This window comes from Cervus canadensis, chromosome 2 (assembly GCF_019320065.1).
Source record: "Cervus canadensis isolate Bull #8, Minnesota chromosome 2, ASM1932006v1, whole genome shotgun sequence".
NCBI classification, from domain to species: Eukaryota; Metazoa; Chordata; class Mammalia; order Artiodactyla; family Cervidae; genus Cervus; species Cervus canadensis.
This window is the reverse complement of record NC_057387.1, coordinates 100,629,860-100,646,228: the sequence shown is the minus strand read 5'-3', so window position 1 is coordinate 100,646,228 and position 16,369 is coordinate 100,629,860. Positions and strand designations below refer to the sequence as shown.

The 16,369-nt window shown below is 42.5% G+C and overlaps 1 protein-coding gene and 1 non-coding gene across 9 annotated transcripts in view; both read left to right on the top strand.

The window, feature by feature from the left end:
- CAP1 (cyclase associated actin cytoskeleton regulatory protein 1) overlaps nt 1–16,360 on the top strand; it is a 28,372-nt gene extending 12,012 nt beyond the window's left edge. For 3 of the 8 annotated variants that reach the window (XM_043461773.1, XM_043461775.1, XM_043461776.1), the window contains exons 2-13: nt 2,924–3,045; nt 3,652–3,752; nt 5,444–5,521; nt 7,209–7,352; nt 7,447–7,532; nt 10,526–10,631; nt 11,874–12,051; nt 13,434–13,609; nt 13,779–13,902; nt 14,042–14,124; nt 14,438–14,581; nt 15,195–16,360. In XM_043461773.1, the coding sequence (XP_043317708.1) occupies nt 2,934–3,045; nt 3,652–3,752; nt 5,444–5,521; nt 7,209–7,352; nt 7,447–7,532; nt 10,526–10,631; nt 11,874–12,051; nt 13,434–13,609; nt 13,779–13,902; nt 14,042–14,124; nt 14,438–14,581; nt 15,195–15,278 (1,416 nt within the window). In that variant the 5' untranslated portion in view covers nt 2,924–2,933 and the 3' untranslated portion in view covers nt 15,279–16,360. Of the gene's footprint in view, nt 1–2,920; nt 3,046–3,648; nt 3,753–5,443; nt 5,522–7,208; nt 7,353–7,446; nt 7,533–10,525; nt 10,632–11,873; nt 12,052–13,433; nt 13,610–13,778; nt 13,903–14,041; nt 14,125–14,437; nt 14,582–15,194 lie in introns of all 8 variants that reach the window. The other 5 variants (XM_043461768.1, XM_043461770.1, XM_043461772.1 and 2 more) reach the window with 3 other exon arrangements.
- Nucleotides 11,229–11,301, top strand: TRNAR-CCU. Its single transcript has one exon. It is a non-coding gene; the product is annotated as a tRNA-Arg (tRNA).
- Nucleotides 16,361–16,369: the final 9 nt, after the last annotated feature.

Genomic DNA, 16,369 nt, shown 5'->3' with positions numbered 1-16,369 from the left:
TACATAGTAGTGTGTGTATGTGAATCCCAATCTCCAAATTCATCCCATCCCCCCTCCTGCCCACCCCTGGTATTCATAAGTTTATTCTCTACCTCTGTGTCTCTATTTCTGCTTTGCAGATAAGTTCTTCTGTATGATTTTTCTAGATTCCACATTTAAATAATATTGTATGATACTTGCTTTTCTGACTTCACTCTGTATTACAGTCTCTAGGTCTGTCCGTGTCTCTTCAAATGGCACTGTTCTGTTCCTTTTTATGGCTGACTAATATTTCATTGTATGTATATTTTCTTTATCCATTCCTCTATTGATGGACATAGAGGTTGCGTCCATGTCCTGGCTGTTGTAAATAGTGCTCCAGTGAGTATTGGGGTGCAGGTTACTGTCTTGATTACCTCAAGTGATTGCTAACAGTGCTGTAAGTGCTGTATTACTGAAACAGTGAGGGTGGGGTCTGGAGGAGCAGTGTTAGGGAAAATGATGAGTTCTGTTTTGGATATTTCCTTTGGGACATCTAGTTGATGTTTAGGTGGGAGCTTGATCTAAAATTCTGAATTCCAGAAGAGTGGCCTGAGCTCGATACTGCTCTGGGAATTGTTAGTCTGTAGGTGATTGTGGTGGTATCACTCGGCGAGTGGACTGAATAGTAATATGATAATAGTAGCTGACAGCTTTGGAGTGAACATGACCACCTAAAGAATGGTATATATACATCATAGCGCATAAGACAAGGTATGTCTTTTGATCCCTTCAATTCTAAACATTCTTTCTCATGACATCTCAAATTTCAGTCCACCCCTACCAAAAACAAAAAACTAGGTACTGTTTTCCTATATTTGATTAGTGGTGGAATGAGATTAGCTTTAATGATAGCTGTTTTGTCCTTTTTTGTTCTGCTTAAGTTAAACAGCAGAACGATAGCTTGTTTATAATTAAAAACTTATAAGTACAAATGAAAAACGGAAAAGAAGAAACCAAAATCCCATGAAGCTGTATTATTAAGCTGTTAAGACAGGTTCACCAACCCCGGCAGCCTTTAGAGACACTTGTACTGTATTACCATGTTAGCAGTGTCCTCAACCTGTAGCATCCATTATGTATGGAGGAACATGTTTTATATCAGAATGAGTGGTATCTGTTAATGGAAGGTAACTTGGGAGTTTATTGCATTCACTGCCTTTCTCTGTGGTGTTTACAAAGTGTGATGGATTATATGTTAGACTGTCCCTGGATAGTACCCAGAACAAACAGGGCAGCAATTGGGATACTCTGATCATGCTGTAACGTAAGGGAGAGTTATGGATGCTTCTAGTCTGCTCCATAGTCTGTTCATTTTCAGTAAGGATTCGGAGGCTCCTGCTGCCTCTCCAGGTTGGGGAATGGAAAGGTTTATTTGGTTCACATTCTCATCTTTCTCTTTGATTAGCTTTTAAACAACATGCTTTGGCAAATCACTGGCCTCTGAGAGATCAGAGCCTGTACACAGAAAAGAGTGGGCAGGGATGATCTTGTCTTTCTTAGTTTATCTTGTGAGTTGCTTCTCTCTTGCACAGGGAAGACGATGTGTTAAATTGAGGTATTCTGTCATGTTGTCATCTTTGAGGGAATTGTGATTCTGTTGTCGTTTTAGGTGGCTTCAAGGGAGTTGAGTTTATTCGTCTTCAGTTACCTGACCAGATTAGTGCTTTGAAATGAAATCTTTCCAAGTCTTTGGTTCAAATTTCACCTGACTGATTTTTACAAGATCACTTAGAATCTCAGCCACTTTATATTGATGTATATTGGTAACGTTAACACTTACTTATATGTGTTTGTGGGCAACTTTCAGAATCCTTGTCCCTTTGGAGTTCTGGGATTCTATACTTCAGGTTCATTGACTTCATAAATATTTATTGAACACTTGCTAACCTGCCAGGTAGTGGTCTAGATGGTAGAGGATAAACTTGTTTAGGAAACAAACCAGAAAAGGTCCCTCCTCTTTTGAGAAGAAAGGATCTTCCTTTCTTTAGAATATTAGACATTGAACAAGGCTAGTTCAGTAAATTGGTATTTGTGAAAAATCTATAACAAGCTCTTCTGGATATGTCTTGTTTTCCTTCTCTACTGCATATCTAGATCCCGCCCATCCTCCTTTGAAGCCTGGCTCAAATTGGCAGCTTCTCCTTGATAGCCTTATCTGATGACCCTTCCAGCTGATATATTCTTCTCTCCTCTGAAATCCTGTGTTATTTTGCCTGCAACTTACGTCACCTTAAATTTTTTTCTGTTTGTTTTTAATAGTTTTAGTGCACATGTAAAGTGTTATACTATAAGTTACTGTGGGTAGGATAAATACCCTGTTCATCTTGGCCTTGGGCATTCTGCCTGCAGGCAGCAGGATGTTGTAGGAAAAAACACTGAACTTCGTCACAAAAAAAAAAAAAAGGAAAAAACACTGAACTTAGAGCCAGAAGACTTGAATTTGAGTACTGGCTTCCCAACTAACTAACTTTGTGACTACAGGCAAGTCATTTAACTTCATTGAAATTGTTTCCTATCTTTAAGAATATAGTAATTATCTTTCCATTCATAAGTAGTTGTTGAGAGGCTTGATAAACTGAGAGAATATATGTGACTGTTCCTTGTAAATTCTAAATTCTTACACAAATACTTAGTTGATGACATCATAGTAAATATTCACTAAGTATTTGGATGAGTAAGTATTTGCTTTCAGTTAACACTGTCTCCTGGGTAGTTCTTTTGCTTAGTGAGGTCTGCATGCTTCTGCAAATAGCCTAGACTATCTTCCGTCTTATTTTACTGTAAAATGTTTCTGTTCTCAGAATTGGCATCTTCTTCATCTCCAGGGCATTCTTTTTTCTTTTTCCTTCCTAGGTTCTGTGTCATACTAAAACAACAAATAACATTTGATCTGTTTCAGCAGGTGGTACATTATGGCTGACATGCAAAATCTGGTAGAAAGATTGGAGAGAGCGGTGGGCCGCCTGGAGGCAGTCTCCCATGCATCTGACACACACTGTGGGTATGGAGACAGTGCTGCAAAAGGTAAGCAGTGTACACGCCAGTAGAAGGCGTTGAGTGAAACCTGGTGTCCTGGCCTGAACATTTTCTGTCTTGGTATAGTCTCTCCTTTGGAGCTAACTTCCTGAAACATTTAGAAAGTTCATCGCCTTTAAGATAAGGGAGGAAGTGACTTGTATGCAGGGAGGCCTGTGGTTAAGTTATTTTAACACGAGAACTTCCTGCTTGTATACTATTTCCTGTTCTTTCTTTAGCAGAATGACTCTAGTATAAGTCAAATGACAAGTGATATTAAAATTTCCTCTCTCCAAATTATTGGCAGATTGACCATTTTGCATATGTACCAGTTGAATTATAGAATGTTAGGCTAAAAGGAACTTCAGTGGGGGGTAGTTTTGTTTATTTTCATTCTGTTGATTAAAGAAATCAAGCTCAGTTAGGAACAGCGACTTAGCTAGGATCACACAAGAAGTTAATGGTAATTCTGGAGCTAGAATGCAAGCTCCTGACTCATAATCCAGCCTTCTGTTTACTGTGTTACCTTGCCTCTCCCCTTTCATATGGAAGTGCCTTTAACAAACCCTCTTTCTCATGTGTGACCATTCTTGGTGGTGTGTCTGTCTTCAGCAGGAACAACTCCGTATGTGCAAGCTTTTGACTCACTGCTGGCCGGTCCTGTGGCAGAGTACCTCAAGATCAGTAAAGAGATTGGGGGAGATGTGCAGAAACATGTAAGGAGGTTTGGCACTTTTTTCCGTCTTTTAAGAACTGGTGGCTTTCTTCAAATTCTAGTTATCCTTGGTTTAAGAGCCCCTTGAGAGGCTCCTGGCTGCTTCTACCTGCACTGAGGAACTCAGTCTATGCTCTGAAATAGTTTTTCAGATTTTTTTCCAGGCCCTCTGCTTTTATCACATGCTCTGATGGGCTTCTTTTATATAGATAGCTTGCTTTGCTCATCTTGGTAGTGAGAATGTGCTACCCCACCATGTTATATAACCAAGCCTGGGGTGGCTTATTCAAAGGACTCATCATCATGACTTAGCATTTATGAAACTGTGCTTGGTAGTTATGCTAAAACTATGCTAATGTGAGTTATTTTCACACTTAGCCCACAGTAAGAATATGAAGTAGGCAATGACAGGTGCCTCTCCACCCACCTCCCTTCATGTGCTGCTACCCACGTTGTTACCACCACCCCCACTCTGTCTTTCTCTTTGGGACCCAGAACCTTCCTGCTAGTCTTTGAGTGATCCTTTGTAAGCAGTAACCATGTTTAGAATCAGCCTGACCCTTCAGTAAAACTGTTTGCCTGATCCTTGGAAGATATATTTGAAGCCTCTTAGATACCATCTGTTGGCAGTGGTGTTAACTCTAGAGAGTGGGACTGGGACTTAGGAGTATGGGGCTTGCATTTTTACTTTATACAGTAGATAGCATTTGAAAAAGTTTAAAATGTATCACTTCTACATTTAAAAAATATAACCCCAGAAAAAAAAAATATGACTTGACTTTGAATTTTTGTATGTAGTAGTGCTTATAGCTTCATGCTTCTTAAAATTCATTTGTCCATGGCCCTCAGGAAGAAATACTTATTTGTAACCAAGATATGCATGTGTGCTAAGTCTCTTTAGTCGTGTCCAACTCTTTGCGACCCTATGGACTATAGCCCGCCAGGCTCCTCTGTCCATGGAATTCTCTAGGCAAGAATACTGCAGCGGGTTCCCCGTGCCCTCCTCCAGGGATCTTCCCGACCCAGGAATCGAAACCGTGTCTCTTAAATCTCCTTCATTGGCAGGCAGGTTCTTTACCACTAGCGCCACTTGGGAAGACCAGTTAAGATAGATGGTGCTTATGCTACTTGTATTGCACCCTTTTTAAAAAAAATAATTTCTAATTGATGTATTGCACTCATTGTTCTACTGTACTTCACTTAATAAAGTGCTCATTATGTGTCACAAAGTTGATTTAATGATCTGTGATAGGTCATGGTCCAACATTTGAAAATAGCTTTAACCTTACGGAGTAAATACCTTGAGAAATTGAGGCATGAGGTTAGGCTTTTGCTTTTACTCCTACCTCTGGTTTTTGAAAACAGATTTTTTTGGTGATGAGAGGTAGGAGAGATTTTTCAGTGCACTTCATACCACACATGTGCAATTGCGAACTTGACTTCATTGAAACCCCTAAGTATCTTCGTTTCCAACTCTGGATATACAACCCTGATTAGTTCCAACAGGAGCAATGGTATATGTAATTCTGCTATCAGTCCCTGAAATCTGGATTACTTAAAGAAATCAACATGAAATGCCTGGGTTGCTGCCAGAATACATGAACGTGGAGGTTTCAGGTTACTCTTATCAGGACCTGTCCAGTTGTGAAGTGTCGCTGATAGCTGATTCTTCTCCTGTCCTTTTGTTTTCAGGCGGAGATGGTCCACACAGGTCTGAAGTTAGAGCGAGCTCTCCTGGTTACAGCCTCTCAGTGCCAGCAGCCAGCAGGCGTAAGTTCACTACTAGTTGGTTTTGTTATGGTTTGATGCGCAGGACAGGTTGAGGGCTTTCTGCTGAGCTATCACAACATGTTAAGATAGACCTACCAGGCACCCAGTCCCAGGAGAGTCCGATTTTAAGCCCCACTATGGGAATGTGCCATTTGGCAGTCTTTTCTAGTCTCTTGGCTTAGCCCAAATTCATTATATTGTCTCCTAAGTTCATTAGGCCCTAGAGAGTGATTCTCTTGCTCCACTGTGGATGTGCTTATTCGTAAGACTTCTGGGGAGATTGTAAAAGTATTGCTTCTCCCCTCACCCTAAGTGGTTGGACATCTCTCTTTAACTTTATTCCTACCTCAAAATTTTACACTGCCAAAGTATGAAAATAAATTAGAGAAAATTTAGATTTTTCTCAGAGCCACACATTTTAGTTTTGTTACGTTTCTTCTTTTTTTGCATTTGGCTCTCCTAAGTAGGGGGTAATAAAATAAATTTTCGTGCTAGTGCTGTATTAAAACCTGTGAACCCTCAACACGCCTAAATGTAAAAGTAGCAAAAGTAATGTTAAATATGTTAGACTCTAATTTTTAGTCTTAAAAATTAAAAGACAAAAGGTTAAAGCATTTTGTATAAGCCTTTTTTCCCAACCCCACACTTTTCACAACAATTCAGGCAGCTGAGACATTATTGTATTTCCCTTACTTTAGATCAAGGATTGGCAGACTGTAGTCTGCAGGCCAAATCTGGCCCACCACCTATTTTAAGTGAAGTTTTTTTGAAACACAGCCATGTCCATTCTTTTAAGTATTGTCTGTTGTTGCTCTATGCACTACAACAGCAGAGTTAAGAAATAGCAACAGAGCCCGTATGGCCTGCAAAGACTGAAATATTTACGGTCTGGCTCTTTACAGAAAGTTTACCAACTCCTGCTTTAGACTGTTCTCATACTGAGATCTGAGAATCGAGATGTTCAGGAAACCAAGCTTTGTGAGAAGGATGAAAACACAGAAACACAAGATTCGTCCATTATGCTAAGCTTCCTGCCCAAATGCCAAGTCCTCTAATTGCATTTGATTCAGCATATCTCTTCTGAGCAGCTGCTGTATGGCTAACACTGTGTTGAGGGCTGTGCAGATTATAAAATAGGGCTAAAACAAAGCCCTTGTCTTTGAAGAATTAATGAGAAATAAAGAAAAATATGGGTCCATTAATAAATGTTCACATGGGTCCGTTAATAAATGTTGCGTGTTAAGGTGCCAGAACTGGCTGTGCTGATGAGATGCTGTAGGAGGCCAGTGTGGCTGGGGTTGGCGGGTCCTCATGAAGCAGAGGAGCATGTGGATAGATGGAAAGAGAAGAACCCATCATGAATGGGTGCCCAGAAACGAGCTAGTAGCCCCTGTTAGTGGGACAGAAGAGAGACAAATGACAGAAATGGTAGAATTTTGTGGTACAGCTGGGGTATGGATCCTGATCATGAAGAACCACAAAATCCTGCTTGAGGAGTTGGAGCTCTCTGAGGAGAGTGAGGTGTTGAGTAGTAGTGTAGCCATATGAATCTTTGGAGATAAATACAGAGTTTATTTGCATGCTTGTTGTAGTTCATAAAGAATTCTTGCCTTATAACATCAAAGTTGAGCAATATAAAACACAGAAAGATGCTAACCTCTTGTCTTTTCCTGCCTCTTTTCTCTAGAACAAGCTTTCTGACTTGTTGGCACCCATCTCCGAGCAGATCCAAGAAGTGGTGACCTTTCGAGAGAAGAACCGAGGCAGCAAGTTGTTCAATCACCTGTCAGCTGTCAGCGAAAGTATCCAGGCCCTGGGTTGGGTGGCAATGGTGAGCTGCGCAGCTTCTATCGGAGGGAAGGGACAGAGGTCAGGAGATGTGGCTGGAAAGGCCCTGAGTCACTGACAGCTTTTTCTTTTTCTAGGCTCCCAAGCCTGGTCCCTATGTGAAGGAAATGAATGATGCTGCCATGTTTTATACAAATCGAGTCCTCAAGGAGTACAAAGATGTGTAAGTTCAGCTTGTCCTCAAGGGGTAAAGAACAAACCCAGCTGGTTGTTTGACTTGTTAGAGCAGGGCTTTGGGCTAAGTTAAGGCTGGCCGTGGCTGCTGTGTTGATTCTCTTATCTCAGGGCTGCTTTTTGGAAAGTGTGATAGGTGTTGACTCATAGAAGCTGGATCTGCAAGCAGGAAGTGTTTCTTCCTCTTCTGCTTTTTCTCCGGGGTTTGTAGAGGGCTTTTGAGTTTTCTCATCCTTACCCTTACAGGTTTAGGAGCTTTTGCTGGATGTGAAAACGAACTAATGGCCTTTTTTTTTTTGCCTGTGTGGATAAGATTTTGTTCCTTTGTTGAAAACTTCTAACTGGCTCAATGGCAAAAGCTACAAGTAACTTTGTAATGCTACCCTGACTATTCTTATGGTCAGGTAAAGAGAGAGGAAGGCTGTCTGACCACTGCAGGTATTGCCTAAGGGGAGTTATTGTACGTCTAACCACATGTGTCCGATACTGTGAACTTCTCCATCACTGGTTTTGAGCTGGTGTGACTACAGGCACCTGTTACTTAGCTGTATAACTCTCCAAACCCTTCTTTTCTTCCTTCTGTTCATCCCCAGTAACCAGCATATGTTGAGTGACTACTCTGTGAAGGAATGAGCCTTCATTTGGGTCTGAGATGTCTCCCAGAACATCAAGCAGCTCCTTGATCCTTTTAGTAATCTGGAATTAAGTATCACAATATTTTGATTATACCCCACTATTATACTCCACAATTTACAGTTGAGGAAATTGGCTTTTATGCTCAGTTCAGTTCAGTTGCTCAGTCATGTCTGACTCTTTGCGACCCCATGGTCTGTAGCACGCCAGGCTTCCCTGTCTGTCACCAACTCCCGGAGCTTACTCAAACTCATCTCCATTGAGTTGGTGATGCCATCCAGCCATCTCATCCTCTGTCATCCCCTTCTCCTCCTCCTGCCTTCAGTCTTTCCCAGTGTCAAGGTCTTTTCCAGTGAGTCAGTTCTTTGCATCAGGTAGCCAAAGTATTGGGAGAAGGCAGTGGCAACCCACTCCAGTACTCTCGCCTGGAAAATCCCATGGATGGAGGAGCCTGGTAGGCTGCAGGCCGTGGGGTTGCTAAGAGACAGACACGACTGAGCGACTTCACTTTCACTTTTCACTTTCATGCATTGGAGAAGGAAATGGCAACCCACTCCAGTGTTCTTGCCTGGAGAATCCCAGGGACGGGGCAGCCCGGTGGGCTGCCATCTGTGGGGTCAGAGTCGGACACGACTGAAGCGACTTAGCGGCAGCAGCAGCCAGGGTATTGGAGCTTCAGCATCAGACCTTCCATTGAATACTCAGGACTGATTTCCATTAGGATGGACTAGTTTGATCTCCTTGCAATCCAAGGGATTCTCGAGAGTCTTCTCCAACACCACAGTTCAAAGCATCAATTCTTTGGCGCTCAATAATCATAAAGTCTTCCAGCTAATAATATGTAAGAGAGGAGACTTAAACTATAGTGCAGTGCTATTTCTGTAATTTAATACTGATTATTTCCTCCTAAAGGGGAAGTGTTTTATTTTCTAACTTTTTGGAGGAAGGCATTATGTTACAAGGCAGTTGAGTTTCTTGGAGTCCTGAAGATCCATAGTGATGCTTGAGAGCCCTCTTGACCATGGCTTCAGGCACAGAATATTTGCTCTTTTCAGTTTTTTATATAAGATTATGCCTAACCCACTCCAGTATTCTTGCCTGGAAAAGTCCATGGACAGAGGAGTCTGGCGGGCTGAAGTCCATGGGATTACATGACTGAGCATGTGTGCACGATGGTGGAGGGAGATGGGTTGGTAGCAATAAAGTGGTAGAACTAAAAAAAAAAATAGATGCCTAAGGTCAATATGCAGATGACACCACCCTTATGACAGAGAGTGAAGAGGAACTAAATAGCCTCTTGATGGAAGTGAAAGAGGAGAGTGAAAAAGTTGGCTTAAAGCTTAACATTCAGAAAACTAAGATCATGGCATCTGGTCCCATCACCTCGTGGGAAATAGATGGGGAGACAGTGGAAACAGTGTCAGACTTCATTTTTTTGGGCTCCAAAATCACTGCGGATGGTGACTGCAGCCATGAAATTAAAAGACGCTTACGCCTTGGAAGGAAAGTTATGACCAACCTAGATAGCATATTAAAAAGCAGAGACAAAAAGGAAAAAAAAAAAAACAACCCAGAGACATTACTTTGCCAACAAAGGTCCGTCTGGTCAAGGTTATGGTTTTTCCAGTGGTCATATATGGATGTGAGAGTTGGCTGTGAAGAAAGCTGAGCACCGAAAAATTGATGCTTTTGAACTGTGCTGTTGGAGAAGACTCTTGAGAGTCCCTTGGACTGCAAGAAGATCCATCCAGTCCATCCTAAAGGAGATCAGTCCTGGGTGTTCATTGGAAGGACTGATGTTGAAGCTGAAACTCCAGTACTTTGGCTACCTCATGCGAAGAGTTGACTCATTGGAAAAGACCCTGGATGCTGGGAGGGATTGGGGGCAGGAGGAGAAGGGGATGACAGAGGATGAGATGGCTGGATGGCATCACTGACTCGATGGGCATGAGTTTGAGTAAACTCCGGGAGTGTGATGGACAGGGAGGCCTGGCGTGCTGCAATTCATGGGGTCACAAACGGACACGACGGACTGACTGAACTGAACTGAACTGATGTCTAAGGTCTTACTATACTTTGAAAAAACAGTTTGTTACTTTTTTAAAAAAATTTAAGGCATATTGCTATAAGAGGTAGAGATATACAGTCCCTTTTGGTATGGACTTTGGTCTAATTAGGATAAGAGAATAGGTTTAGAAAAGAAGAAAAGAGAAGCTTAGTTATGATAGAAAAACTGCCATTGAGCAGAGCCTAAGGAGCATCACAGGCAGGAAAATGTGAGCTCACACTGGAATCACTGTTGGAATGTACCCTGACTGCCTGCAGTGAATTGTTCTTTAATTCTCCCAGGGATAAGAAGCATGTGGACTGGGTCAAAGCTTACTTGAGTATATGGACAGAGCTGCAGGCTTACATTAAGGAGTTCCATACCACCGGACTGGCCTGGAGCAGAACGGTGAGTTCTCCTCCCCTCTTGTCATTCCTCCAGGATTGGGTCTGCAGGTTTCTTAGACTTTAGTGCTACCAAAGTTCAAGAAGACATGCTGGTCTTTCCAGTGGGGGTTAGAAAGAAATCAAAGAGAAGGAAAAGGGGTAAGAGTAAGGAAAGCAAGAGTAAGAGAAAGAATACTCAGTTCTATTCAATGTCGGTAAACATGGGTAAACATGGGTCAGGGACATGGTTGGGCTGGAGGGGAGATAGATGAATGAATAACATCATCCCAACCCTCAGGAAGCTTAAAAATAGAGATACAAAACCCCAGTACCAGTCACCAAGTCAAGTGCTGTTATAAAGGCACACACTACAGAGGATGAGAGTGATTCTCAACTGGGAGATACTGTACTTTCAGGAGTCATATTCTCATCTGAGACTTTTCAGGTGTAGGATGGAAGTGGGAGAGATGGGTGACAGCAAAGCTTAAAGGAAATGCAGAATAAATGTAGAGATTGGTCATCTGCCTTCAGTAAGAAGAGAGAGACAAATTTTTATGAGGAAAGGCTGAAAAGGCAGTAGTTGAGACTTTTAGACTTTGTAATAAGTGATAAGGGGACTTCCTTGGTGGTCCAGTGGCTAAGACTCTGCTCTCCTAATGCAGGGGACCTAGGTTCAATCCCTGGTCAGGGAACTAGATCCCACGTGCCACAACAAAGACCTGGCGCAGCCAAATAAATACATTTTTTAAAAAATTGATGATAAGAAACTATAATAGGTATTTGAGCAAAATAGTGATAATGATCAGATTTGTCCTTTAAAAAGTCTTAGTATATAGGTTAGGGGCAAGGGCTTATGCTCAGACTATGTAAGTACTCGTGGTGCAAGGGGCTGATACAGACAAACTTACAGAGATACAACCAAGATAATAGAATGAGTTAGTGAGAAGATGATTGAACAGTCAAGCTTGGACGGTAATGCCTTTCACTAAAGCAGAGGAGGGTGGTTGCACAGGAAGAGCAGGCAGGGGGTGAAGTCAGTCTTGGGTTTTGTAAGTCTGAGGTGTTGCTGACACGCTAAGATTTTTAGAACTCTAGGTTTAGAGCTGGAAAAATGGAGCTGAGTTGGGTGTGGGTCGGGAGCATTAATCATTGCATCACGGGCTGCAGTGAAAATCCCATGTATCTTGGATACATGTAAGGCCCTGTTGGGGTCGGTACCGAGGGGAAGAAAAGTTGACTGTGTTCCCTGCACTTACTGTTCCAGGGGCCTGTGGCAAAAGAACTGAGTGGCCTGCCGTCTGGACCCTCTGCTGGATCTGGTCCTCCTCCCCCGCCTCCAGGCCCACCTCCCCCCCCAGTCCCCACCAGCTCAGGCTCAGATGACTCTGCCTCACGCTCAGCACTGTTCGCGCAGATTAATCAGGGGGAGGGCATCACACATGGTAAGTGAATGCTTTGGCAAGAGGAGTCAGTAAACAACTTGTTTTGGCAAGAACTTACCAGCTAGAAACCTGGCAGTCTGTAAACCATAATCATGGTTTGTTTATGGGAGATGCTTTTGGGGTGTTACATTCTTTCAGGTTGCCTAAAGGGACAGCAGAGCTGGCTTAAATGGAAATTGAAAATGGGTCATTATAGTTGTGGGAATCTCTCTTCCCATTGGAAAGTGATTTAAGGGGCACATACAGAGTACCTGCTGTATTGTGCCAAGACATGATGCCAGTGGTTTTCCCTAGAGCTTTTTTCATGTTACCACATGGTCTCTTTGGGAAGTCATCATGGAAGGGGGTGGTTAACTTCCTCCAAGGATGTATATTAGTCATACAGAAAACTTGCATAAGAATGACCTAATGTTGGCATAGAAAAGGTAGACACTCTTATATACAGTAGGTTGAAGTCTAAATTATACAACAGTCTCCTAGGAATCTACCTATAAAAATACTGAAAGGACAAGTTTTAGACATTTATAGTAGCTAAGAATGGTATGACAATCTATATATCCAACTTTAAGAGAAATGGTTAACTGTGGTATGTTCCTCATGATGGAATATTATGCAACCATTAAGTCTTTTTTTTCTGCCATGAACCATGCAGTGTTTAAAGGAAAAAAAAACTAACCACACGGAGTGGTGATGCTAGAAAGCTAGTGTTGCTTATGTAGATGGGCTCTATTCATAAGCAACACATATGTCAGCCTATTGAGGGAGATTATGGAATTTTTTTTCCCTTAAAAAATATAAAGATATTTTTAGAAACTATAGGCTAACTTGAGAAAAATTTTACTGTGTTAATTGGTTAAATCAAATTTTTTTGTTCTAAGTGTGTATGCTTACATCTAAATAAAAAACAACTAGGAATAGAAAAATTATTGGAAGGGAAGTTTCAAGTGCCAGCACTGATTGGGGGTGGGTGGTAAGTTAGCTGTGAATGAGGTTATTTTTCCTTTTACCAAATTTTCTTTATTAACACATATTACTTTTTATTCCTCTGTTGCTTTAAAAACTATGTACATATTTTGTGATTATATACTTAATGTCTTTATAGATCTTTTTCTTGTGTTTTTATAGCCACCCCCCCCCCCATATATACACATTCTGCATTTTATTTATTTTTTGGTGGAATTTTATAATTTAGCCTTGAGGTAGAAGAGAATTATAAAAGTGCTTTTCCAAAGGTGTTTGAGAGAACATCTTAGAGGCTCTGGGTTTTGGCTTTGAATTTTTGGTTAAGGATCAGTGTAGCTTCTGGTAACAGAAGTTGGTTATTGCCTCAGCTCAAAGCCCTGGTATGAAGGACAGTAACAAAGCAGCTATTGTTCTTACAGCCCTGAAACACGTATCCGATGACATGAAGACTCACAAGAACCCTGCCTTGAAGGCTCAGAGTGGTCCAATACGAAGTGGCCCCAAACCCTTCTCTGCACCTAAACCAGATCCCCCTAAACCAGTCACAAAGAAGGAGCCAGCTCTACTTGAACTGGAGGGCAAGAAGTGGAGAGTGGTGAGTTAAAAATGCCCAGAGTGGGGGAACAAGAAGTGGGGGCAAGGAGACTAAATGGGGCGCAACCAAACGAGTGCAGGCTTTTGATTACAAGAAAGAAAGTTTGGCATAGTCTGGTTTTTGGGGTGTGCTTAGTGATGAGGTTCCTAAAAGGGTATCTCTTTAACAGGAAAACCAGGAGAATGTTTCCAACCTGGTGATAGAGGATACAGAGCTGAAACAGGTGGCTTACATATTCAAGTGTGTGAACTCGACATTGCAAATCAAGGGCAAAATTAACTCCATTACAGTAGGTAAGTTCTTCTTGGCCCAGGCAGGCTCTGTCCTAAAGCTGAAGAGGGCTGGCACCCTACAGCCCCTATGTCTAGAGATTCTTAATAGAATGCTTTCCTTTAAAGTTACACTGTTAACCTGCTCCCTTTCTTCTCCTAGATAACTGTAAGAAACTCGGTCTGGTGTTTGATGATGTGGTGGGCATTGTGGAGATAATCAATAGTAAGGATGTCAAAGTTCAGGTAACTTGATACCTTGGCTCCTTCCTTTGGTCTCGGGGGAATTGAAAGAGACACAGCCGACCCACAGATGTTGCCTTGGTAGAAATCTGACTCTGTGGGGTCTGTAAGCTGAGCTGCTCTGGATGTTGCAGGAAAGGAGTTGGCCCTTATTGTGAGCTGTTTCCAGCACCATCCCCACCCACCCCTAGTATCCAGTATCTGTTGTACACCTGTGAGTTGTTCATGTGCTCTGGTGAAACAGGGAAAGCTTTTCCCACAGTTAACTGTTGTTCTTCCGGAGGACAGAACTCAGTGCTCTTGGTTTCCTCTGCAGGTAATGGGTAAAGTGCCAACCATTTCCATCAACAAAACAGATGGCTGCCACGTATACCTGAGCAAGAACTCCCTGGATTGTGAGATAGTCAGTGCCAAATCTTCTGAGATGAATGTCCTCATTCCTACAGAAGGCGGTGACTTCGTAAGTTTCTTGATCCCTCTAGTAATATGATGTGAAAACAGGAGGACTGAAGGCTAGTGTTGGAGAAAGCTAGTTGATGGACATTCTGCACCAAGTGGGTCCAACCCAGCTGTGCACAGCTCAAGCACATGGAAGCCTGAGATGGTCCCACAAAGTAGACCCCCTAAGGAGAGTGGTTTCTGGCTTTCTTAGGCTGAGCAGATGCTCAGGGTCTAGAATGGACTGGGGTTGAGTCACAGCACCCTGCTGAGCTGGTGCCACGAAGCCGTTCACCTTCCCATCTGTACCTCACAGGCTTAACAGCTGTCCAAGGTCACTGGTCAGTAGGAAATAGACTCAGCCCTCCCTCTGTCTAGCTTTGGAGGCCCTGTTCTCCTTCCTACACTGCACTGCTTCTTCACTGTGTCAGGGTGGGGCGGGTGGCCTCTAAGATGCGGTGTGCCAGTTCCGTAGCCCCCGTAGCCATGCTTTCACAAGCAGATTCCATTTCTCTCATTACATCCTACTTGCTCTCACAGTTTAGTGCAAACACGCATTGGGAGAAAAGTGTTAAGATTTAATTAACTCCATGTTGCCTAGCTCAGGTTTAAACTTCTTGTTTCTCTATTTGCAGAATGAGTTCCCAGTCCCTGAGCAGTTCAAGACCCTATGGAATGGGCAGAAGTTGGTCACCACAGTGACAGAAATTGCTGGATAAGCCAAGTGCCACTGGGTTCCTTGCCCTCTCCCTCACATCATGGGATAAACCTGTATCAAGATGGTTCTTTTTTAGATTTCCTCTACCTTTCTGCTCTTAAACTGCTTCTCTGCTTCGAGAAGCACAGCTACCTGCCTTCACTGAAATATACCTCAGGCTGAGATTTGGGGTGGGATAGCAGGTCAGTTGATCTTCCGCAGGAAGGTGCAGCTCTTTCATATCAGCTCAACCACACCACCAGTCCATTCTTAAGCAACTGCAGACCAGGACAGGTGTGCTTTAGCTTTCAGCCTTTGGGGTTATTTGACCAACAAATAGTCTTTTGGGAGAAATATAGCAGTCCCAGGAATTAACAGGTCAGAATGTTCACACAAGTTAACATTTTTCTAACAAGTGTGAAGGTAACAGAAGCTGATCCTAGTTAGTTCTTCTAACTTAAACTAATTTTCACTATTGACAAGTGAGGCAGGAGAGGGACCAAAGGCTGAAGCTTGGCCATCTAGCATTCCTAGCAAAATGGTTTACTGTAAGCATTCCTTTTCTTCTGCATTCCATCCTGCACCTGCCCAAACCTGACAGTAGGTTGTCCTGTGTTAGCTGCTGTGGTGGTGCCCTGCACCCAGGCCAGCTAAAGGAGTCTTGGACCCTTTCTCTCTCGGGCCCCTGCCCAGCACCTTCCTACAGAGATGACTTAAAAAGAGTGGGAAAAAAAGGGAAAACTGCACCATTCCCAGAAATCTGGCTTCCCTTTCTCTTTCCATTCTAGGTGCCCATCATCCATCTTCACTGCTTCCATGGCCCTGTCATACTCACAACTTTTGGCTTCTTTCTGGGCGCCTGAACAAAGGACTAAAACCTCCACTGCAGGCTGTTTTTAGGTCTTGTGTAAAAATCTTGCACAGCCTTGCTAATGCAAATTTCAGTTTTTCCTCTAGGACAAACACTTTACCAAAATATGCAACTTTTTTCGGTGGGAAGAGAGATTGTCCTGTGATTTCTACCCATTTCCTGAGGCCTGTGGAAATAAACCTTTATGTACTTAAAGTTATACAGAAAATAGAATAAAATTAATACCAAACTCGCTTCGTATT